The following is a 25,809-nucleotide window of genomic DNA, read 5'->3' as shown; positions in this document are numbered from 1 at the left end:
CGACGCATGAGCCGGCCACGTACAGTTGTGCACGCGAGAAGCACGGATTCTCCAAATTTAGCCCACACACTCGCAGCGATTGTCAGAAGCGCGATATTCCCCATTTATATATATATATTTTTAATCCTTTACAATTTTAATTATTTAATTGCTCCTTCCTCTCTTCCTTGGCATGTTGTGAAATTTCTGATAGTTGGATAATAAACCGTTTTATTGTAATTTGTCTTTTTAAATTATTTTGAGTCGATATTAAAATTTGGAAAAGGGGGGATACCTAGATCGGTAAAATACGCGAATTTCTTCCTACAACTTCGGTTGTTGTTCGGGGTACAGTTAAGGTTTTAACGAAGTTCGAGCGAATACATAATTAGCAAAAAAAAGTTGAAATAAAGTGATTAAACAAAAATTATTACAAATATCGTAAATAACAGTTCACAAATGCATATATAGAGATATTTTTTGAAGGGGGGAAATGGTCTTCACAATTTGAAATCGATCGAACACACTGTGCGCGAATGCTCGTGTAAATGCGCGCCATCTATCGTAGGATAAATGTACTTCGCGGGAGTTTATTAAAAAATTAAAAAACTTTCCAAAGCTTCATGGCAATCGTACTACGCCACAAACCTTCGCCGGAGTATATTAAACAACTTCCCAAAGTTTCACGGCAATCGGATAAACGGTGTGGTAATGCATGAAGGACACACACACACACACACACACACACATTCATTTTTATATATATAGATGAATAAACATAGTAAAAAAGTATATATTTTTTATTTTTTTGGGGTCTCCAGAACAAATTAATCAAATTCTCATAGAAACCTATGGTAAATCAATAATTGGTTAACGAACAATTCGGACAGAGAACAAAGTCTTGGAACGGATTATGTTCATTAACCAATCACTCACTGCTCACTGTATTTGTGTATATATATACCATACTGGGGTAAAGCAATAGTCAGCCGACTGATTTGGAGGGAGTCACAGCCCATGGGTACTGAATCCCTCCAAGTCATCAGTTGGCACTATGAGTGACTAGTATGGTTATATTCAAAATTATTAGTTCTGGAAGCAAAGATTTAATGGAGGTTCGAGCTCACATAATTGGCAACACATCTGCACAATATGCTGGAGTTGCTAGATCAAGTCCCATTTTGGGCCAATTCTTTTCTTTCAGAACCTTCTAAATTTATTAAATTTATCAAGAGATGGCACCTAATGCCTACCTCTACATCAAACTACTTGATATTTAATTATTAATAGTAGCATTATTATAGCCTAATGTGATCTGGTAATCATTTAGCATTATTTATTTAATCAGTTTAACAATGGATTTAGAACTAAACAACTAGAGTGACCAAATAAGATTTCCAAAGTACATTCCTTGTCTAATGTTTACTTGGTTTGTTTTAATGGATGCACTATATAAGTGTACAGTTTAATACTGCTTTAGTGTTGCATATTTTCTAGAAAAGTGGTGAATACTAGATGCATTTTTGACATGCAGTGAGTGTAGTAACCAATTATATGGACATTGTTTATTAAACCTTTTATTATTATTATTGTTATGTTTTGTGAGTTATACTCGGTTCACACCGGTGGCTGTGTACTATGCCGGACCAAAGTCAAGGCATAGCAACCAAAACAAAACTAAAATTAAAGAAGTGTGTCAGTGTGTGTGTCTGTATTCAGGAATTTCCTAACAATGTGGCATGTATTCAATATAGTGACCTTCTGTAGTGTGATGTATGTATTTCTACTCAATTGTAATGTTCCCAGGCTTTTGTGTAGTGTGTGTGGTATCACACCTGTACAGGAGAGAACGACAGGTACAATAAGCACCCTATCCATCCTCCACAGATGCCTTATTTCCTGGGCGAGTTCTGTGTACTTGCTAATTTTTTCAGTGCATGTGTTTTGTACATTGTGAGTGTTTGGAATGGCTATGTCTATAATGTATGTGATTTTATTGTGTTTGTCAATGAGTGTGATGTCTGGCCTGTTGTGGTAAATTGTTTTATCTGTGATTATGGCTCTGTCGTAGTACAGTTTGTGCGTGTAGTTTTCCAATACTGTCTGTGGAATATACTTGTAGTATAGTTCGTGAATGTCTACCAAATTGTGTTTCTTTGCAAGCTCTTGGTGTATTATATTTGCTATTTGATTATGTCTGTGTAAATAATCTGTCTGTGCCAAGAGCTTGCACCCAGAAGTGATGTGTTGTATAGTTTCTGGCATGATGTGACATTTTTTGCATGTGTCATTTGTGAGTGTTGTATCTTTGAGTATGTGTTTTCTGTAGTTTTTAGTGTTTATGACCTGATCCTGTATGGCAATCATGAACCCTTCCGTCTCCCCAAAGAGGCATCCCCGATCTAACCTTATTATTATTATTATTGTAATAACAATCTATTTTGTTTTTTTCCTCCAAAACTATCTTAATTAATTAATAATAACTAAAAAAATTAAAATTTACTAAATATAGTCAAACACTGCTAATATAAAGGTGAAAGGACTTAAAAATTGGCACTTTGTATTAACAAGATTTGTATTAAGCAAACCTTACAAAAAACAATCAACAATTATAACATTAAATGGCAAAAGTAAAATTTTTCCCTAGTTATTTCACTATATTTTATCTTGTTCAACTACGTTGAGCTGCTTTTTTTTAAACATGTTTCTCAAACATACACCTTATTAAGATATGTAACTTGAATAAAGAAATCACTGTAGAAATATGCAGCCTGTGCACATTTCTACAGTGGTTTAATATATATTGGTAAAACTAGTCAGATAATACATTAGTTAGTTTTAAAAATGATATAAAGTTGTTAATGCTTTTTTCTCAGCAATTTTTTTATTTATGAAATCAATACAATTTATAAACAGAGTATTTTATAATAGTTTTTCCAGAAATAAATGTGAAGTGATAAATTTATACCAATTGCTACAGTGATTACAAAATTAAACAAACACACAGTAAACTTTTTAACCTACATGAATAAAGCCTAATTTTCATTTTCTTTTGTATGATAAGATACATGATTCCAGAACAACAAAATTTTATAATGCAGATAGTATAAAATAAAGTTGTCTAAATCCAGAATGATTTTCACTGAGATTCTGCAGTGGAAAGCAGTAATAACACAACATATTTGTCATTGAAATGACATTTTGGAACATGAGCCAGTGAAACTGGACTTTTATTGAAACCACAAATAGCAAAACCAAGAATTTAACCAATAGAAAAACAATAGTCATCTCATAGACCAGTGGTTCTCAACGGGGGGTACATGTACCCCTAGGGGTACAAAGCGTAAATAGAAGTGGTACATCTGACTTTCATTATACAATGGCGCATGTTAATGAATTTGCTGTAAATTATTAACACAAGAAAAAACAAAAACTTGCTTTAAAATATCCCAGTACGAACACCGATTTCCCTTTTAACAGTCCAAACAACTTGTTTATCCGCTCAATTTACCCGTCTATTTGTGCCGTTAGTGCCGAGTGAACCTGTAGTCTAGTAAAATTTCGATTTAACCGAGCATTAATTTTAGAATAGATGTCAGCGGATTGGCAGTACTTTTAGGTTTTGTGAAATATCAGTACAACGATGAGCTTTGCGAAGATTTGTTAATGTGCCACGGCCTAAAACATACAACTACGGGTTTTGATATTTTCAATAAAATCAATGTTTTCATTCGAAATAATGAAATAGATTGAAAAAAGTGCATCGACATCTGCACTGATGGAGCTAAAGCTATGCAAGGTCCAATTTAAAAGGTCTAAAGANTAAATATTTATGTATGTATGTATGTATGTATGTATGTATATGTATGAGTATATAATGAAGGAAATGAAAATCATAAAATCCGTTTAAAAATATTTTGAAGAAAGCCAATAAGTGTTATTTTAGACTTATCAATCTTACCGACAAATCCAAACGAGAGAAAGAATTTAAAATGTATCAACAACTTAGACACTAGTATAGATATAAAATGAAAATTTTATATACTGTATCTAAACAAACACTAAATGTATTTTTTTTCATGGTGTAATCAACCACCTGCTGTTTCTGAATACAAATTCTTTATATATAATATTCACTATTGCAAATGTATCAATAAATCACTTAAATCAATCCAAATTTCATCATTTAAAATTACATATGGAAAAAATTTATAAATTATATATTCAATACAACATATTTAATTAACAAATGTAAATAAAATTAATCATAAAAAATGTATAAATTTAATGTAAATTGACGAATTTTTATGTCTTTTTATGTAAATTAGAAGGTTAAAGTGTATAATATTTATTATAAAATTGCTGATTGCTGATTTAATGTAGTTATCAACTTTTAAATTGCTTTCCTGACTCCATTTTGTTTGCTTATCTAGAAATTTAAGTATTTAAAGCAGTTATCGTTATTTAAACGACCAGTATTTCGAATTATGAGTATATATAACAGGTGTTAATGATACAACATTAAAATTTTATTTTTTTTTTAATCTTGATAATTCACAAACATCTTTACCTCTAATGCTTCTTCATAGAAAGTATAATCCTAGATTTATACCAAATAACATCGATTCTGATAAACTCCGATCTGTTTTCTTTCGTGTGTTATATTCCAATGATGCAATACGTAAAATTCGACTGATTTTAAAAACTACTTCATATCCGACATCAAAGCCAAACGATCTCTGACTTACGAACCAAAAAATCAAAATGGGTATAGAGATGTCAAAATAGAAAAAAACCAATCATTTATCCGAAGAAGTAAGAGATATTGCTGAGATGTTTTCTATTTAAATATAAATACACATTTATATTGTAGTATTTATAGTACAGAAGAGCATCAGTTATCCGACTCAACTGGAGACTGGGGTTGGTCGGATAATTGAAAAAACGGATAACCGAAAAGTATGAAAAAATACATTATCAGTATAGTATATTAGTATATCCCATGTAATTAGTATATTAGTATATCACTATTAACCTACCACATTGAATTTTCATTGATGTTAAGCCTAACAAAATTTTTTTAAAAATCGTCGCTATTGTATCGTTAAAAATTATTTTTTATTTTGCACAAAATAAATACAGTACTGTACTATATATTGAAAAATATAAAACAAAAAAAAAATATACAGTATTCGGGTTACATATTTTACATAAAGTAGGTCTATACATTAGAAAAAGAAGTCCAAAATTTATATCTCCGATGAAAACGGATTCTGGTTCAGCACGACACACAGTCCTCAGAAAAATCCACACAAAACAAACTCATAATTAGAAAATTAAGCCTTGTTTAAATATTGGTCTCCCTTTCATAGTCGAGCCAGTGTTGCCAGCTAAAACATGTAAAAATTTAACAAAAATAATATTAAAGTAGCCAAGACAGCTAAATATGGTAGCACCACATCACTAGCAGACATTTGAATTTGCCAACTAGAATGCAGTCGTTTAACCAATGTGACAGTTGATCAAGGGTAGTATAATCGATGCTCTACTGCAGCGTTTCTCAAAATGGGCAATAACGCCTCTTGTGGGCGATTAGTAAATCTAGGGAGGCACTGGAGGCAGGGTATGGAACAGCGACCAAAGGCAAAATTGGAATCACTGAAAGCCGTTCCCTTTCCTCTGTTAAACTGATAAGAGGAAACATTGCATTTAATGGTTTCCAGATGTTGAGAACAATGTATGGTAAGGGCACAAAATGTGAGATTCATAGAAAAGTTTTCCTAAGAATATTTCCAATCCTTTCTCACACAACAGAAAATGGATTAGGGGGCGTTGGGTATAACTTTATGGAACATAGGAGGTGGTGGATCGAAAAAGTTTGGGAATCACTGCTCTACTGTATTTTCTAAATGTTCTGTATATCTTTGCACCTTTCCTAATTCTTGTTTTAGATTTTGTATCTGTTACTTTTTAGTACATTTAGCATATCTTTCAAATTAAACTTAGTAATAAAATCTTTTTGTGTATGCTAAAATGATTTTAGTACTTAGTACAACTAGGTTGAATTCAAAGTGCTAAATAGTGTCTTTTTAGTAAAAGACACTGTTGTTGTAAATGTTTTTATCTTTTTCTTTCAAAACATTATCATTAGCATTTCTCCTCATCTTGTTTCTTGACAAGAACATAATGGAGACATAATTATTGGTCATCATCATCCAATCATTGTAAAATGAGATCCCTACCATACCAACTTGCTTTCTATGTCAGCACCACTTGGTCCATGGCATTCATTGTGGCCAGTAGAGTGGGCAAGTTTATTTCATTCATTTTTTATTGTACCAGTCACCAGACTTATTGCCTCAACTTACAGAATTTTTCTTACTGAACAAATGCCAGTACTATGTAATGATTAGGGTTTCTCAAATGGGATTCCGGGATCCCTGTTGTTTTTTTAACCCGGGAAATTTTTCTTATCCCGGGAAATCCCGCAAATTTCTTAAAAATTCACTTTTTTTCTTATTTTGTGTTAAGGTTGAGGAATTTTGCAAATAGAAAGCATAATTAACTCATTCACTGTCAGAATACATTTGTATTTATTAATTTTAAATCTACCTATTAGTTTTTTTTAAATTTTTGCTCGTTATAGCATGTCACAAATGGTCAATAATCAATATATAGCTTATTTGTGGCAGGACTATAAAAATTCTTTACTTGTCGGAACCTGTAATATCTGGAATAATTGTGCTTACGCTGTCTTGAGTTTTAACCATGCCCGGTAGCTTCAATAAATGCCTGATGCCAGATTGTGCAAATTGGGCAAGGATACAAACGAGTACAAAGTCTGCAAGTATGAAGTTTTTCTTCATAAACCTGATTATTAAAGCCAAATGAATTGCCAAATTATCGAGCTCTAAGCTTGATGCCGCTATTAAAGCAGCCAAGGTAGACAAATCAAGAATACTAGAGAGCGAAAGAAGTACTACAATCTCGAAAACGAACTCGAAATCTTCCAGGCTACAGGTGAAAAAACACATAATATCTGTCTTCTCTTAAATGCACTAAACACTATTCCAATCACATCAATTGAATCAGAAAGGGCATTCTCGGTGGCAAGACTTTTCATTACTAAAATAAGAATTGGAGTGAGTTATCGGAGTATTGACCATCTTTGCTTTTTAAAATCTTATAAAAGTTTGCAATATTTTGTGTTATATTTTATTTAAAAAACGAAAATTACCTTCTAAATTAGTAGTTCATTTTTTTTAATTTTTAACTCAATTCAAAACATTTTTTTTGTTGTTGTTGTATGCAGTTTCCAGCAAACTTTAATTAATTTTTTTCTATTTGTGAAAATTTCTACGTTATTTAAAGGTAATTTTTATTATAGGCCTATAGACCTTATACAGTATTATTAATATGATTTTGGAGGTTACAGAACTTTAAAATTACTTTAAAAAATGGAAAATAATTATATCATTTGATTTCAAGATATTTTGTATATCTTAGAAATAATTAATTCTATCCCGGGATTTCCCAGGATCCCGGGAAACAGTTCACTTTTATCCCGGGATCCCGGGACAACCAAAAGACTGGGAAATGAGAAACCCTAGTACTGATGCATTCTGACTAAAAGATAGTCCTGCCTTTACTCAATTTTGATAAATCCACCATGTATTTATGTTGAAACCTTACCATAAATTCAATTCATACAATTAATAGCTTTCATTTATACCAATAGATTTGAACTAATTTATAATGTTTTACCAAATAAACATAGTAAATTACTATAATACAGCTTGATCCTCACACCAAATGTTAAATAGCAGGAAGGAAAATTCACTGAGTATGTGTTAGGATCTTAGGGTGCAAAGATCTCTAATCATAAAATTGCTGTTTAATATCTAACAAAGAAACGGTTATAACGGTCAGACTGGACACCGGTCACGTCCTTCTCATCTAACTGACTCGAACAAAAGACATCCCTGAATCATACACCCACACGTAGGTGTAACCTGATCAGTTCCAGATTGATCCCCAGTTGTTAATTTCCACATGTGCAAAAACAATCGACCCAACACCTCCCCTTTTAAGAAAGAAAAAACTGCCGAATTGGTGGTTTATGCCACATAATAGTTTTTTTCAATAAGGGTTGATTTGAAGCCATCCCGTCAGGATTTGAGTATAGGCTGATTGACGTGGAGGCTGTGGTGCTAATTTCTCAGGCGGCATTTCTTTAATGGTGCATTGTCTCTCGAATGGTGGGGACTCATCATCCCTTCCCTAAGAATGGCTCATTCCGTACAAGGCTGGAGCGTGGGTCGTCCAATGGCATTGTATGTCGTTTCGTCGATAATGTTAATTTCAGATCCACTGTCGAGATAGAAGTCAACTAGGTGTCCATTAACCTTAATCTTCGTTTTTAGCAGTCGGCAGGCATTTACAAAATTTTGGATAATTTCTACCCTGGCAGAACACACTTGCTTTTTCTTCTGTGGTTGTTGACATAATTTTTCTAAATGTTCTACGCGATTGCACCTTTGGCATTCGTGCCTTATGCATGTACAGTCTTTGTACCAATGCCACTCACCACATCACTTGCCCGTACTTGGTGGACGATTTGCCTTCTTGGTCTTTTCTTCTTTAAGCAGGGTCTTGGCATGGACATTATTAACCAGATGTTCTGTTTCTACATATAATTTATTTTCAGAACGCATCGCTATAAACTCTTCACAGTTGTTCATCACGTCTTTGAGCGTAATGTTTTCTCCACCCGAGTTAAGCTTCTGGAAAATTTGAGCGTGTAATGACTCATGGGCTTTCGACTTAAGTCCAGTGAGAACGATGAGACAAAACAACTATTCTTCTCTCTGAGCACAAAAGTTATATCATTGTCGGGCCGCTCTCACTCAGTTCGTGAAATGGCGGAAGTCTTCACCATCATCAATTGCAATGTGTAGACAGTCATAGTGGTCCGCGAAGATTGAACATTTCTTGCTAAAAAGTTGGCAAAGTCACGAAGTAGTTTCCTCATAGTCAAAGTCCATAATACATTTCAGCATACAGTACTTATTGTCAATCAAAAACTTCATCAAAAACTTCAGAGGTGTTAAATAGAATTAAAAGAAATATTTTAATCTTACAAGCACTTTCAACATAAATATGTACGTCATCTTCAGGCAATTCAAAATCGAATAGAGAATTTGAACAGAACATTTAAATTTACACATTAACGATATTAGCCGTTTTTGGAATATTACTATTACAAATAAGATTTAAATTTTAGAATTAAAAACATTTAAAATTTAAAATTGGTGCACATATGTTTTAAACAAATAAACACCAATTGGAATGGCTATTAATTATTTTGTAAACGCGAAAAATTGGCGCGCGTGCACCTTAACATGTGTAACATAAAAGCCAATTGGAATGGCTATTAAGAACAAGTAAAATCCAATATCAGGACTATGCACCAATTATATAGGAGCAACTACCAGAATGCTGGCTCCTCGCGTATCTGAACACCAACATTCGGTGGCACTTGGCAATTGCGACACGGAACTCTCCAAATTGGTGATACAACACCACCACATAGCACTTTGGAATCGAGTGGCAATACTCAAACACTGTGATGAAGGGAGCTTGATATATATTTGGGAGGCCATCTTCACAAAACTGCTCTCCCCATGCAACTCCCCTACCCTCGACTTACTGGACGTCTGGATTAATTTATACAGGCGCTTAAAAAATCAACAATAATTCTACTCTCTTTTCCCGCCCCTCCTATATGAAACAAGGTGAATTCGTGTCGGCCTCTTTATGTGCATTTTATTTTTATATGTTACACGTGTTTTATGTATTTTAAATTATGCCCACGCTTTTATATTTAAAATTTTAATGTAAACTTGCACTTATGGCTCTATTCTGATTGGCTTCTATGCTGTCTATGTTAAGGCACATGCGTGCAAAAATTGTATATGCATTTACAAAATGTTTTTAATTTAAAGTCTAAAATTTACTTGTTCTTAACAGCCATTCCAATTGGCTTTTACGTTATACATGTTAAGGTGCATGCGCAGCAATTTTTTGCATTTACAAAATAATTAATAGCCATTCCAATCGGTGTTTATTTGTTTAAAATGCATGCGTGCCAATTTTAAATTTTAAATGTTTTTAATTCTAAAATTTAAATCTTATTTGTAATAGTTATATTCCAAAAACGGCTAATATCGTTAATATGTAAATTTAAATGTTCTGTTCGAATTCTCTATTCGATTTTGAATTGCCTGAAGATGACGTACATATTTACGTTGAAAGCGCTTGCAAGATTAAAATATTTCTTTTAATTCTATTTAATGCCTCATAATCTGAAGTTTTTGATGAAGTTTTTGATTGAGTTAACTGTTGGCGTGACATCCGAGCCGAGTATTTAGTAATTATTGTACTTGCTGAAGACAGACACAGAAAGTTTAGTCATAAGAAACTTTCTCCTGATCGGTCATCTTGGGTGCTGTGCAGCCCAAAGCAAACTTAAAACGACTTACCCATTCATCGAATTTTGAGCCATCTTCTTCATCAGGTTGGAATTCCGGTAACTGAGGGAGTGTTCCTGAGGACAACGTTGACGATAAAGGTGATGAGGATGTGTGTGTAGAAAAACGAATGTCTTTGATAAGTTTGTGTAAAGCCTCCTCTCGGCATCGTGCAGCCTCCTGTTGTTCTGTAAGTAGTGATTTCACTGATTCCGGGACCATTGCTGTATTCTTAATCCTTTATCCTAGTCACCACTATTAGGATCTTAGGGTGTAAAGATCTCTATTTGTAAAATCGCTGTTTAATATTTAACAAAGAAACGGTTATAACGGTTGGACTGGACACCGGTCACGTTCTACTCCCAAACAACCCAAACAAAAGACATCCCCGAATCACGTGCCCACATATAGGTGTAACCTGATTGGTTCCAGATTGATCCCAGGTTGTTAGGTTTTCACACGTGCAAAAACAACCAACCCAACAGTATGGCATTATTAATAGTTTTTTATTGCTAGCGCTTACAACAAACCTATGTTCATTGTCGTAAGGCAAACAAAAATTTTAAAATCAAACACAAATGTTCTAACAAGAATGGAATGCATATTATTTAAAATAAAACTTTTAGAATTAAAACCATTATGAGCAAACTACAAATTTTGATTATGTTTGATGTTATGATGTGATGCGGTGCATGCATGGATGCAGAGATTAATGAGATGACAGTCAATGTAAATCACTGTTTAACTGTTTATATAGAGTAATCCATATGATGAGCAGGTCAAGAGTGAGAGTGTTGCAAGGATCCGAAGTTGTTGTGAGGAGAGACTCCCATATAAAGACGAGTTTCCAGTTGCTACAGCATCTGAGTATTGTTGTTTGAGCTCATAAAGGTAACTCTGTTCAAGCACCTTATATCAACACACTTACTAAAACTAAAACACCTTTTCTTGCAGCCGACGCTTTATTATAAATTCGTACTAAGTGTTCGATTTACGATTGTGGTGTTTATTTTGTTACTTAGTTAATTTTATTTTTATTTTTATTTTCTTGAGAAAGGTCTTTTAACAAGACCGAAAACGTTTGAAAGTTGTTATAATAAAGCGTCGGCTGCAAGAAAAGGTGTTTTAATAAGTGTGTTGATATTACAATATGCAGTCTAGAAAGAATTCAAGCACCTTTTTTGCAAGCTCTGTGGTGCACTTTCCAATGTACTGTACCTCATATTCATCCCCATTATGGGATTCTCCAACGGTACAGCATGGATCCCCGATTTTTCAAAGTGGAAAATTTGTCCCAATCATTGCAGATGATTTTGCACAAATTCAGTAATGAACATAGGGGCAAGAAAAGATTTGTTGCCTGATATGCAGCAAATGTGTATGGAAAGGAATCCAAGGTATGGTAATGACAACTGAACTATTGACACCTCCCTCTTGTTACATAGTGTGGTGCTTGGAAATAGAGATTTCCTGATCATGTTAAGCACATGTGTGAACTTAGCACATGAAAAACCAGCTGCATGTACTGCCAAACTAATGATGTTTAACTCAATGTTTACGAGCGCTTGCATTGATGGTAACAAGAAGGCTCTTCTAAAAAATTAATTATTTAAATTAAAAATTTTTTATTTTAAATAATATGCGTTCAATTCTCATTAGAACATTTGTGTTCGATTTTAAAATTTTTGTTCACCTGACGACAACAATGAACATAAGTTCATTGAAAGCACTAGAAAAAAAAAATATTAATAACACCATACTCAGTGAATTTTCCTTCCTGCTATGCTATAGTAAATTACAGTATTCAATCTTGAAATTATGTAAAACTCAAATAAATATATCTGTTTAAAAAGAAATAATCTATTCTTAAAACTAAAATTATTACTTTTAGAAAATGTGTATTTTATAAACTTATTATTTTTAAAAAGGAAAAAAAAACTTGTAAAATTGTCTCAATTTCACACACTTCATTTCAGTGAGAATGGTAATGAACTAGTCTAATAAATAAATAAATGAATCACACTACAGTGAAATCTGTGTAAACTGGAATCACATGGTATTCAAATTCTGTTTTTGTTTTGGAAGGTTTCTTTTTAACAGAATTTGATATTTTTTTTATTTTTACATTATATCAGAGAAATGTCATATTGGTTACATTCATTTTTATAGTAAAATAGAAAGATTATATTTTACTGCATAAAAAGATTCTATTACTAGGTTTAAATCAAAGTGATTCCAACTAAAGATGGAAGTATTTTAATGGAAGAATTGAGAATTATTTGACTGCAAAAATTTGTTGTTGCCAAAAAATTTTTCTGGTTATTTCAATTCTTGAGCTCACACAACAGCAAACAAGCCAAGAACCAAAAATTAGTGTCTCACTCTGTTGTTGGAAATCCTAACTATATCACAATAATATGGACACTAACTTAGTCTTCAATAACACTTTTCCAGGAATTTAATACTCTGTTTACTTCAATCTCTAAAATTATGAACATGTTAACTTATTTTTGAATACCTGGTACTAGTTAGTTACTAACTTACTCCATACAAAACAAATCAGTGGCATTGTGTTACGTATTCTCATTGTTCTCATGAATTACATTCATTGCTTGTTTTTGAGAACAAGTCATTCTGATTTCTGAAAGTTCTTGATTCTTAAAAGTGTTTAATTCTGTCAATGGCCAAGAGGATAAAAGCATCATCCTGCTGCTCTGGAAATCCTATCCTGGTTTGAATCCAGGCAGTCAAGCCCATAAATTTTTTATTGGCATTCTATCCCATATACGTCAGATTCTGTCCATCACCACCAGGGCTATTGAAAGTTTGTGTGGAGACCAAGGGTAGAGTGAACCCCTTTTGCCATATTTTTTTTTTTTTGAACAAATGAAATATGTAGAATGTTTATTAATAAAAAGCAGTCTTAAAGATTTATTTCCTGTTAGTAAAAATAGCATTAATTTGTAGGGAATAGGAACTGCTACAGTTCCCTAAAAGTTGTCTCCAGACTGGGAAAAAATTTTCAGCTTTTCCCCTCTTGAGAACTCTCACCATCTGGCTGATCAATTGTGAGCCTGGCCAAATCCATGAAGAGTATCAAAAAAAGGGGGATCATAGTGACCACAGAACATAGAAATAAATAAATGGATTAACTTATATTTAGAAAAATTATTTATAAATAATAAAATGTCAAGATCTTAAATTTTTAACAATTCTTACAAAATGGGTACTTGACGGATCTTTTTTGACAAATGTTACCAGCTTGAGCCACTGCACTAGATTTTTGTGATCACACTTTCAATAGCCATCACAGTTCACGGAGATAACAAAGATAATTTGTTCAAAATGATAAATATCCAACAAAACAAGAACAACAATAGACAAAGGCATAAAAACAAATAATAATAATTGATTGGAAGAAATATTTCACTTTTGGCCAAATGGTTAAATATGTCCTAAAGAGAACTTACTAATATATACATGCTCTGATACTTAAGAAATTTACTATCTTAAAGAAAAATATTCTGAAGGTACACTTCCCATATAAAGAAATACTAATACAGTGGAACCCCGGTTAACGACCAAATCGGTTAACGAACTTTTATTTTGCAAAAATTTTGTCTCGGATAACGAACTTAACGGCTTTTTTAGTCAAATTTGTAAGCTTGCCGACTTTTAGGAAAAATCAGTTAATCGTGTGTCGGTGATGGTCTAGGGTCCATTCGTACGTTGGTGGTGGCGGAAGAGACAAAGATGACAAGTATTTTACAGTGAAAATCGTTTATTAGAACGGGAAGATGCTTACATATTTCAGGTAATTGGAAATGGCTTATCTACAGTATTTTCTCTCGGCACTGAGGAGTGGCATATCGCTGGTCCTACGATAGTGCAAGCTGATCAGTCGTAGCCCCAGAGCGGACGAAATGGGTTCGCTTGGTCACAGAAGAGATGGTAAGTGACAGAGCTGCAACGACTGGAGCGGTCCGTGAGACAACACAAATTTTAGCGGGCACGACTTCAGGCTTAATGCAGATGAAGACGACACAGATTAATTGCCATAGAATTTTTAGGAAAACTGCGTTTTGACATTGAGATTCGGGATTTTTATAGTATTTCTTCCTTGAATCTCACCTTCCGATTAGTCCTGCGTCCCATTCCTCGCTTCCTGGTCGTTTTCTTCTTTGTCTCCAGGTAAAAACCGAAACCAGATCAGGTCACGAGAAAGGTTTGTTCCGAGGCGTTTATTTGACACCTGTTCGTCGACTCTGATCAGAAATTGTTGATAAACCTATAAGCCTTTCGCTCATAATTTAGCCTATTGTTTCTGCTATCTGTCATTTTAGAACTTTAACGACCGTATGTGATGTTTTTATACCCGTCAAATCTTTCCCCTTTTCCGAAAATTTAACCTAGATCAATTGTTTATGAGCACGTTTTCCTATATTTTCATTAAAGAAAACCCATTTTACAAATAAAATTACAAAAATACTGACGTCTAGAACGGATTAATTGTATTTGCATTAATTTCTATGGGAAAAATTGCTTCGGTTAACGAACGGACTCGTGGAACAGATTACGTTCGTTAACCGAGGTTTCACTGTATAGTCTATGATCAAATCAGCATTTAATATGAGATGGCAAAGATTCTATTTTTCAAATTTTTCTCATATCTGAAAATCAATCAAAAGACATTCACTATTTTTAAGATATTTAAACTACACATTTAATTTTAATATTTATTTGAGATGTTCAGGTAAGTAAAGTTTGTGTGAGAGAAATTAGCATTATTTAGGAACTACTAACATATCTGACATTGTTACTCTCTAAAATGAATAATTTATTTATTGTAATGTATACAAATCAGGGATTGAAAAACTGAATTTTATGGCTCTCATAACTAACTCAGCTAAAATAGCTGAGAGAGGCGAGTCCACAGGTACTCCCTGTTTCTATAAATAAACATTACCATTAAAATGGAAAATTATTTTCTGTAACTAATAAAAGAGCCTCCCTCTAGCCCAGTATATGTGGTATGGAATACTCATTCTCGACCAAAAGAGCGTTGGCAAGCACGACGGCTTCAAAATGGAGAACAGATGAGTATAACGAGACCACATCTATTTTGAAAAAAATAGTACAAATTTGGAGGTGTAGCTCTAAGAATACTAGTTATAAGAAACCTTGCTTCAAGAATGGAAGAAACAATAAGATTGGAGCTAGGAACAATTGCAACAATTTTCTTAGCAAGAGCTTTTTCTAAAAAATAGGCTGGATGGGAATGCTTTTTCACTAAAGAATGAAGGGGCCAGGCAGATTTGTTTTTTTTACTTACAAAATCTGGGACATGCTACATTGGCTGGTGGACCCAGGGGTCTAGATAATACTGATGCTACTCTCAGCATTATCTGAGCATTATTGCTGAGAGTGATAATAGTCGTCTTTTTTTTACAAAAATGTCATCTGCATGTCCTGAAATGTCCATATCAAATTTGGTTGTCTTTGGCCTGCTAAATATCACCCTACACCAGGAACACCTGGTGTAGGGTGATATTTTGGGGACCCCTGCTCTAGACAGTGTTGAATAGGGAATTTTTAACTTTTACAATCATTCTGTAGTTTTCAAGAACATATTATTCTTTGTACAAAACAATTAAATCATTTCAATAGCTTTATTGCAAAAATTGAATTTTATCTAAAGATATGTATGTTAAAATATATTTAAAAATTATCAAATTGTTTATTGTATTTAAAGAAAAGTTTAGAATTTTAACCTAATGTCTTGTTTGTTATAACTTACAAGTTTTTATAAACACACGTTTTGGGTTCATTAATGCAATTTAAGCAAAAAGATCATTAAAAAAATATTTATCATTATTTAAGAAATCTTTTTTTATGAAGAATGGACTTAATATAAAAGTGTTTTTTATGATTTTATAAAAAATATTATATACATTAGTAAAACTATATTATTGTAAATTGAATACTTCAAGAAAAATTATTCCCACTTTCTTTCATGTACAAATATAAACTAGTTATTACAATAAATTTAAAAGATTGCTTACCTTTCCATTAGTAAAATTTCCATGATCAGAATCCTGACTGGAACTACTACTGCTTGAAGAACTGCTACTCTCAACTGATTCTAGATCACCTGTATAAGAACCAGATGTAACTTTACCAGCTTTGTACAAGTGGCCATTTTGAATAAGACGGCCACTATTAACTGCTCTTTTTGCAGCTAAACTCAACTGCTGACTAAAATCAATGCCTGATATAATATCAAGACTGTAAGTCTTTCTTATATATTTCTCAATGGAACGAAGATTTGATCCTCCTACTTCACCTAATTCTTTTACAGTTTTTTGAATTACTTTCACAAGATCTGTACTCTTAGTTACACTCAATGCACGACTTTTCAACTGTGACATGCATACTGGATCCTTATAGGAACATAATCCCTTATTATAAACCTGAAATTAAAAAAAAATTTTGTATTTACTTGAATATGTTATCTCAACCAATTTTACATTTTTCAATCTACTAAAGTGTCTAAATATAACAGAATAAATTAAATATATGAATTTCAGATATTACTAAAATATATTCAAATGTAAGATGCTAGTTTTAAATATCATTTAACAGTTATTTACACTCTCTCTCTTAAAACTAAAATAATAAATTATATAACCAAGTTTATAAACCAACTCCAGAAACATTAAAAAACTTAAGTTTACATTTGTAAAATGAAGGAGCTAAGATAAACCTTAAAATTTATAAGTATTTTCAGAACTACATCCTGTCTTCAGATCCACTTGAAAATTATTTAATGTAAGACATTTAAAGACAAACACTTGTCTTTAAAATTCTTTAGTGTTGTGACTACTACTACTGTTTAATGACACATCATTGGAGTAGACACCCGTAGAGTTTGTTTTGCTGTTGTATGGTCTTTTTCATTGAGTCTTGATAATGCCTCTTTGGCTTTATCAAGATGCATAAACATAGTTGAAGAGATGAAGAAACAGCATAGAGCAAACACTGGACAAGTATCTAAGAACCATTCTGAAGATAAATCAGTATGTCATCAAAATGTCATTGATAAATCAGTATGTCATCAAAATTCTACCTACATATTTTTTAAATTAAAAAATATATTGTTGACATCCTCAAAATGCCAGATTGCAATTTTTAATCATAATTTAAAAATTAATCAGGACATCTAGCCCCTAAGTTTTCCATATTCGAGCTTTCCATTCTTGAGATTAACAAAGGGGGCAGACAGCCAGATGGCTGACAGTGAGAATGTATAGGTTTACAATTTGAAAACTGTAGCCCTAAAACAGATCTCATAAAATGCACTCAACTTAAAATTCTAGATTAGTAGTTCTCAACTCATTCTGCAGAACACAGGTATTCTGCAAACTTGTTTCAATGGCAAGTTTATTCCACTGTACTAAAACATTAATTTATTCATAGACAATTCCATGTTTACTATTTTATTCAATACAATAAAGTTTATTAGTTTATTGCTTCATTGTTTCATGACAATGGTAAACATAGACTTGCTTATTGAGTTTTGAATATATTGATGATAATGTTCCATTTAATAAAAATTATATAAATGTTATTTCATGGCCTCAGAAAGGTTGAGAACCACTGTTTTAGATTATAAAAGCCTATATCTCTCTGTCTCTTAAAGCCACCTACATCCTATCCTCACTTTAAACTTCTTACATTGTAACTTCAAACCAGACATGGTGTATAAACATTCTGAAGACCTGCACCTTATAATCTATGACTCTTATTTCACCTTTAATGGATTTTTTTGGAAAAATAAACATATGGTGTTTCTATCAGTTTCACTACTGCACATGATTTCTCTGAAATATGCTTTTCCGTTACCAAATCTCCAAGGATGCCAAAAGCAGTCATGCAAGGTGTGCATGACTGTTTTTGGCACTCCCTTGATGATTGCACCCAAATATAGTGCAATCATCAAGGGGGTGCCAAAAGATATTCCTAATTAAGTGTCTGATTTGAATTATGAAATGACAAAAAAATGAACTTAAAATTATGCTGAAAAAGTAAAATTGTAAGCTCCAAAGGTCTGAGTGTTAAGCACTTGCATTATACATTTATATGGATTTACACTATTGCACAATACAGCAGATGCAAAGTTGCCTTGGTGATAAGTTTCTTATCCAACAAGGAATAAACTTCTACAAACTAGTATATAACAATGTTGCCAGAGGTCATACCATTCAAACACAATTCAAAGGAGTTTTGATGGTGAGCAAAAAATAAGAATTCACAGTATTTGCACTAATTTGTAAGGTAATTAACTGTAGAATTTAACATAACAATCAACAAAATGTGATTAATTAATTATTACTGATAATCTTTTAACTAAATATTTTATATTAAAAAAAATTATTATTGTGTAACATTATTATTTATAATTTTTTGGCATTGTCTCCAATCTGTAGCTTTACAACAAAAAGATCTTAGCAGCCTTTAGATACATAGATGCCTTTGATATCGTAATTTTAATTTTTTTTAAAATAAATGTAAATCTATTTTATATAATATATAATGTAGCTGTTGTTTTACTTTGTTTATAATTTTTTTATGTCTGTTATATCTTTTATATTTTGTAATCATTTTATTGGGAATTTTTTTTTTTGTTATTGGGGGGGTAGAATACAATCATCTCTGACATTTCCAACTGTAAACAAAAATAAATAAATAAATACAAAATTGAAGTCATGTAGAAAATGAATCAGGTCCACAACACTACCAACACTATTTACCAGGGTAACTGGAGCAAAGTGTGCACTCCAATAGCAGTTCTGTGTCTTTATTATAGCAATCAAATCTCATGTACATTTGTTGACATTTAGCTTACAGTGTATACAAATTAGTTAATTTAAAGTATTTGAATAGTGACTAAAAATGAACCATCTAGAACTTCAAAACTCAGTTGATGATGTTTGTTGAAACAACAAGTTTTTGTGAAGTTTGGAGTCTTATTTGACTGGTCAGCAGCTAATATTGACAGAAACATAAGAAAAGCATTAAGTTGTTGTGCTTATTCAGCCAGCACTACTCATCAATGGGTTGTTCAAATTAAAGATTGTAGAGTTGACATTGAAGAGGCACAAGGAGGAAACAGAAGTGACCGTCGACAGAAAGAAAATTGCAATGAGATCAACAAACTGTTGAGGGAATCTAAGAACTGGAGTCTGCAAACTATCGAGGAAACAACTGGCATTCCATGGAAAATGGTTTGGTTTATATTAAAAGAAAAACTTGGTCTCAACAAAGTACAAAATCTAGGTTCCATATGAATTGAGAGGGGATCAAAAGTTGAACAAAATTGCAGCATGTCAAACAAATCTGTTTCAATTTCATTAGATAAGGAAGCTTCTTGAACATACACTGGTGAGTGATGAGACACGAATTCCCACATACAACCAGCTGAACATAGATCTAAAGTTTAGGTTCACCCAAACAAATCAATAAAAATTCAAGTTAAGAGAGGCTTTCAGCAAAAGAAGAGAATGCTATTAAAGACCATGGATTTTCACAGAATTGCTTTTCGGCAGCTCCCGCCTGGAAAAAACATCATGACTGCCAAAACTTGTAAGGACTATTATAGATCACATCAAGAAATGGAATAGTAAAAACAATATATGATATCCCATTATTGCTTGTAACAATGTCAAACCCCCTAAGAAGACCACTAAATTGATTCATAACTATTTTGTGGATGAAAGAATTTCACTTTGGATTCAATCCATCAATTTACTTGATCTTCAGACGTGATTTCAACTACTTAGTCCTCTTAAAGTTGCCATAAAAAAGTATTCAATATCAAAATTGGGATGAGGTCAAAACTGCATTGAATAATGCAATCCAGCATGGTTTGTCACATAGCCTCTATGAAAGTGTTAAAATGCTGCCAGAGTAATAGGAATGAGTCATTTCACAAGAATGAAACTATATTTAATTATTGTAAAATTTCAATATTTTTGTATATGTACTTTTTTGTTTATTTCAATAAAACCATTGATCACTTTGCTCCAATCATCCTGCTAGATCTGAACATTCACATTAAAGACACACAGTTAACTATGGAAATTTATAGGAAGTTCACATATATTCCCACCTGTACTCATTATACCTCCAGTGAGCCTCAGATAGAAGTTTTCAAAGCTATATTTGTTAAGCTCTTCAATTTTCATCCATAAAAGAAAGCTTAAATAACTACATCACAAAAATAGTTTGTGCTTACAGATACACAACTATATTGATAAAAAAAATTATCTGATTCATTCCCAATACAAAGCATTTGGAGAAGGGATGCATAAATCATAAGAAGAGAAATGTAGGCTTTATGACAAGAATTTTGGAAATAAAAACTAAAGAATATAATGGAAATTGATGTACAATTAATCACAATGTCATCCTATCATCTTCAAATTATGTCAAAAACCAAAAAAGTCCTATTTCCCAGATCAAGACAGCAAAAGTGCATGAAATCCCACTGGAGAAAAAAGAGAGAGGAATCAGTAGCATAGTTTGGCAATGCTATGCTACTGATATAGTATTTAAGAACCAGAAACATAACTAGACTAAATACCAGAATAAACAAACATATACAAGATATTATGAATGGCCTACTACATAATACTACACAAACTAATTCCACATCTAGAAATGACTCGTAAATTTTTAGAAAGTGTTGAAGATGACTACCCAACTCGAGAACAAATTTATAATTATGTTTTTCTGGGCATTCCTCCCTAATATATGAATGAAGATAGCTATGAACTTCACCAAATTTTTCATAAATAATATATTTTATTCGAAATTAACAAATGCTGCGAAATTTGCAATTCCTGACGAATTTCCTCGCCATTTCTAAGTCTACAAAACTATATTTTGAAATTTATTTTAGAATATTTTTTAAATGAATAAAGTTTAATGACTTTTATATGTGAAATGTAACTTTATACATATGTATAATATATAAATTATTACTTTATACATAAAATATTACTGTTACAATGTGTTTGCAATTTATTATACTATGTATCAATATGTATGTATGATCCATGTCTTTGTAATTAAATCGTTATTAGTTGTTAACTTTGTACTTGAGCGATTCACTTCCAGTACGCTATCTCTCAACCCATCTCTGTCCCGAATCCAATCACTTGCATACGAAGCTGCTCGTAGGACCAAATCAACACGCCATCTCAGCTTCCGTGTCAATCGGGACACTGATAATTCTTACTGCTCATACAGTTATAATGGCATTTTCATCTTTATGTGAGAAATCGAACTTCAACGTAAACAGAGGCACAGTCCTTTTTTATTTTTAACTCTTTCCGCCCTGTGGGCACTAAGAGGGCCTCTTTTTGCAAGCCCATTATGGGTTCGGCCAGGCCCACAATGGGGCTGCCGGGTGGTGAGGGACGGGGCCCGACATATCCGAACGGACCACCCCCCAAAAAATTCCTGGGGATTTTTCGACCCATTCGGATTCGAACCCGGGTCCCCCAGAGCGGTAGGCTGCCACCTTGACCGCTCGGCCATCCGGCCGCATATTTAGGATTTAATTATTTCAGTCGAAGCGGTAGGCTGCCACCTTGACCGCTCGGCCATCCGGCCGCTTTAGAGGCACAGTCCTGACGAGGCACTAAAGAGGTGTTAACCCTCCCAGTCACATTTATATTGTATAGCTTTAGGCATAGTTTTAAGTTTACCTTTACCTTTTATAATTTTAAATATACTAAAACCTTTAGTTAATACCAACTGATGAGGGACTATTTTCTATCGGAAAATAGTCTGAAATGCATTTTGGGTTCTTTCGTTTCCATACTTATGTAGTCATTTTTGTGTTTATTAAACGTTTTCACTTTGATTCCTGAGTGTTTGTGCCCATCATTGGTCTGATAAGCCCTCACTATTATCTGTCTCATGGTTGTTGATAATTTAATTAATATAGGTTTAAAAAATTATAAATTTTCTGTTATTTGTACAGAGTTACTGAAAACAAACATATGGAAAGAAATATAATAAATTTTTCTTCTGAAATATTTTATCCCATTGTTTAATTTAATTTTTTGTCATGAGATTTTCATACATACAGAATGAACAAACTGTTTACTAAAAAGATCTTTCACATTTTTCAACTTAAATACATTTTTCACTTTGACATGATTTTTCCAACTATAAACAATGTTACTATGTTCTCTTTGATGTGTTTTTCAACTGGAAAAACTTTTTTCCTTTCATATAATTTTTCAACTTAAATAAAACTATTTGAACACTGATTAGCTTTTCCCTTTGTTTTTGAAGTAATTTTTTTTCTACCTTGACTAGAGAAATTTTTACAGTGATAATAATGTGAGATAGAACTGGTATGATCACCTCTTGTAACTGCATGATCCAGTTCTGCACAACTTCTAGACTTGGGCACTTTTTCTTGGACAATCCTTGAACTGGCTGTTGATTGTTGGGCACATTTCAAATTGCTGGCCAAAGCTAGAAGTGGCCAGCCATTTCATAAATTGACTAGACATTGGCCATAACATGCCAACAAGTCAATCATGATCACTTAGTCAATTCTTTCATCAGTTTTGCTTGATCACAGACAATATAAACTTTTAAAATGCAAAAAGCATTTATAATTTCCATGGAATTTCATGTAATTTCCAATTCCATATTTTCCAAACAGAAAATTTTTAAACTATTGCTATGGATTAATAGCACTGCTTATATGAGATAGTGTGATAATTTTTGTTTCTGATTTTGCAACATAGTGGAAAAAAAGCATGTCTAATTATTGAATGAGAAACATGAAAAAAACAGAACATGCTCTTTATATTGATGATAATATCTACGTTATAATGCTATTTCATAAACTGCTTTGTTATGCCTTAAACAATTTCAGTTACGTACCAAAGAGGAACAAAACTTATGATTTACATGATAAATGGAAATAAAATTTTACCTTGTTTACCTTTGTTTTTTAAGAAGTTATTCTTCAATAAAAAACCATGTTAACTTTACTTCTGGTGTTGTATAAAAAAGGATTAAGATAGACTCGAAAATTTGATATTTTTGTAAATAGTCGAAAACTTCAATTATGAAGAATTATATCCTGAGTTATTACAGAAATTGTGTTAATATGCAAATAAGTAGGATAACTCGAAATTACCACCAAAGGGCCTGAAGCAGTTAAAGAATGGATAAGGACAGTATGGTGAGAAGAATTCTTCATGTTTTTAATGTAAAGTGTCAGAACCTACAATAGAAGGCTGACACTTGATCGTTTTTAACATTGTGATCTCTCTTTTTACTTGTTTACCTTTGTTTTTTAAGAAGTTATTCTTCAATAAAAAACCATGTTAACTGTTACTTCTGGTGTTGTATAAAAAAGGATTAAGACAGACTCGAAAATTTGATATTTTTGTAAATAGTCGAAAACTTCAATTATGGATATAAAATTCTTTTTTTGTTACAAAGATAAATATTACTGTTTGATTTATAATGCAAGTATGTTTACCAAGAAAATATATATAGTAATTAACATTTCAGGTTAATAAATAAATTTATATTTTGCAGCATAATTCTATAAGAGTGGGTTAAACCTTTACTTGTCAAAAATCAAACATTACACTGCTCTTTCTTTGTGCACTGCTGCTGTTTTCTCATTCTGTTATCTTATGTGCCAACAGTGTTGCCAGTTGCAATTACTCATTCAATTAAAACTTTTTGTCTCAAATTGTATTCACTTTAGGATTTTTCAAACATTAAATTTTTGGAGGTATATGTGAGACTTATCACACTACTATCAGGATCATCACAATGACACTTTGATGTTTGATAAGCAACTTTTATTACTGGTATGCATTTCAGTCACAAAGACCCTCTTTAGTTATATATGAATATAATGGTAACTACAAGTTATAAACATTTAATTAAAATTATTAAATTAAAATATTAAATTATAAACATTTAATCTTTAAAAGGTAAAAATTCATAAGCTTAGCCACTAAAATAAAACATTCCTTACAATTGCAGATCTATTACTAGACACTCAATTGCAATTAATATTCATTCTGACTTGAAAATTTCACTTGTCAAAATTACTATGATCTCTCTCATCTTCCAAATTTTAATGCCCCTTTGCCAGTTTTATACTGAACCTGCTTTGTATATTTTATGTCCTCTTAGGCACCAAATTTTAACTCTTGATGCTTATATAACAAAATGGTATACAGTGTATTTTAAATGCTATCTGGTTATTTTTGGAAATGTTTATTTCTGATTTATTCTGCATTATTTTAAATTAAAATATTTTTCTTATTATCAGTTATTATTTATCAAATGCTTTTAGATATATAGATTAAAGGATTAAATAATATGTTTGTATACCTATATTTATGTCATATTAATGATTATAATCTTTAATCTATAATTTCAAATAATAAACATTTAAAAAACATACATTTTAGAAAACTTTTCATTACTAACCTTTAAAACAGCACCATCATTTACAGCTAACTCAAGCTGCTCCAAAATAGCATCTCTATTAACTTTATGATTCTGACGTACTGCATTACATATTCTTTCCATTGATGGCCTCTGCTTCTGATGTCTAACTTTCTGAATTGCCTCCAGAAGCCATTTGATGTACACAGGATTTGCATGGCCTGGACCAGATGCAACAGCAGTTCCATTACTATCATAATCTATATTTTCACTTTCCTTCATTGCTATATGATAATCATTTCTTTTTCAATCCATACTTTTACGTAATAGAAAAACTTCATTGTATTTTTTTATTACACTATCCAGTATCCATAATATCAAATTTTCATGGACTTCCTATAGATTTTTATTTCTTCTATTAAAAATATATAATAATAAAAATTAAATAAATTATTTTCCCCATAGTTATAAAATTTAAATATAAATTATATCAAAATAAAAGAAAAGTATTCCAAAATTACAAACTAACTGAAAGCACAATTTTTTAATCTAAACAAATATATGACAAATTCATAAGTTTAGAAATTTCAATACAGAGTATTATTTTGATTTTAATCTAAAGCATTTGAGTTGAGTAAATAAAAATCAAATACTCATATGAAAACTGGAAAATTATACTTCAGGAACATCTGAATTTAATAATTTCTCAATTTAAAAGGTTGCTACTTATATGTATACTTATTTTAATTTGGTTTCCACTTTTAATTACATGTTATTGGAACGTATGCTAAATGGC

At 32.1% G+C, this 25,809-nt stretch overlaps 1 protein-coding gene across 2 annotated transcripts in view; it reads right to left on the bottom strand.

Annotated features, from left to right (window-relative positions):
- The window catches only part of LOC111626629 (histone acetyltransferase KAT6B-like), an 87,211-nt gene extending 61,786 nt beyond the window's left edge, over positions 1 to 25,425 (bottom strand). For both annotated transcript variants that reach the window (XM_023370075.1, XM_023370076.1), the window contains exons 1-2: positions 25,056 to 25,425; positions 16,571 to 16,978 (exon numbers count right to left, since the gene is read on the bottom strand). In XM_023370075.1, coding sequence (XP_023225843.1) covers positions 16,571 to 16,978; positions 25,056 to 25,295 — 648 coding nt within the window. In that variant the 5' untranslated portion in view covers positions 25,296 to 25,425. The remainder of the gene's footprint in view (positions 1 to 16,570; positions 16,979 to 25,055) is intronic.
- Between the last annotated feature and the right edge of the window lie 384 nt (positions 25,426 to 25,809).

The sequence above is a fragment of the Centruroides sculpturatus genome, unplaced genomic scaffold (genome assembly GCF_000671375.1).
Source record: "Centruroides sculpturatus isolate CEXI.00-Female unplaced genomic scaffold, Cexi_2.0 scaffold399, whole genome shotgun sequence".
Lineage (NCBI taxonomy): Eukaryota > Metazoa > Arthropoda > Arachnida > Scorpiones > Buthidae > Centruroides > Centruroides sculpturatus.
Note: the sequence above shows the minus strand (reverse complement) of the source record. Positions and strands in the feature narration are given on the sequence as shown.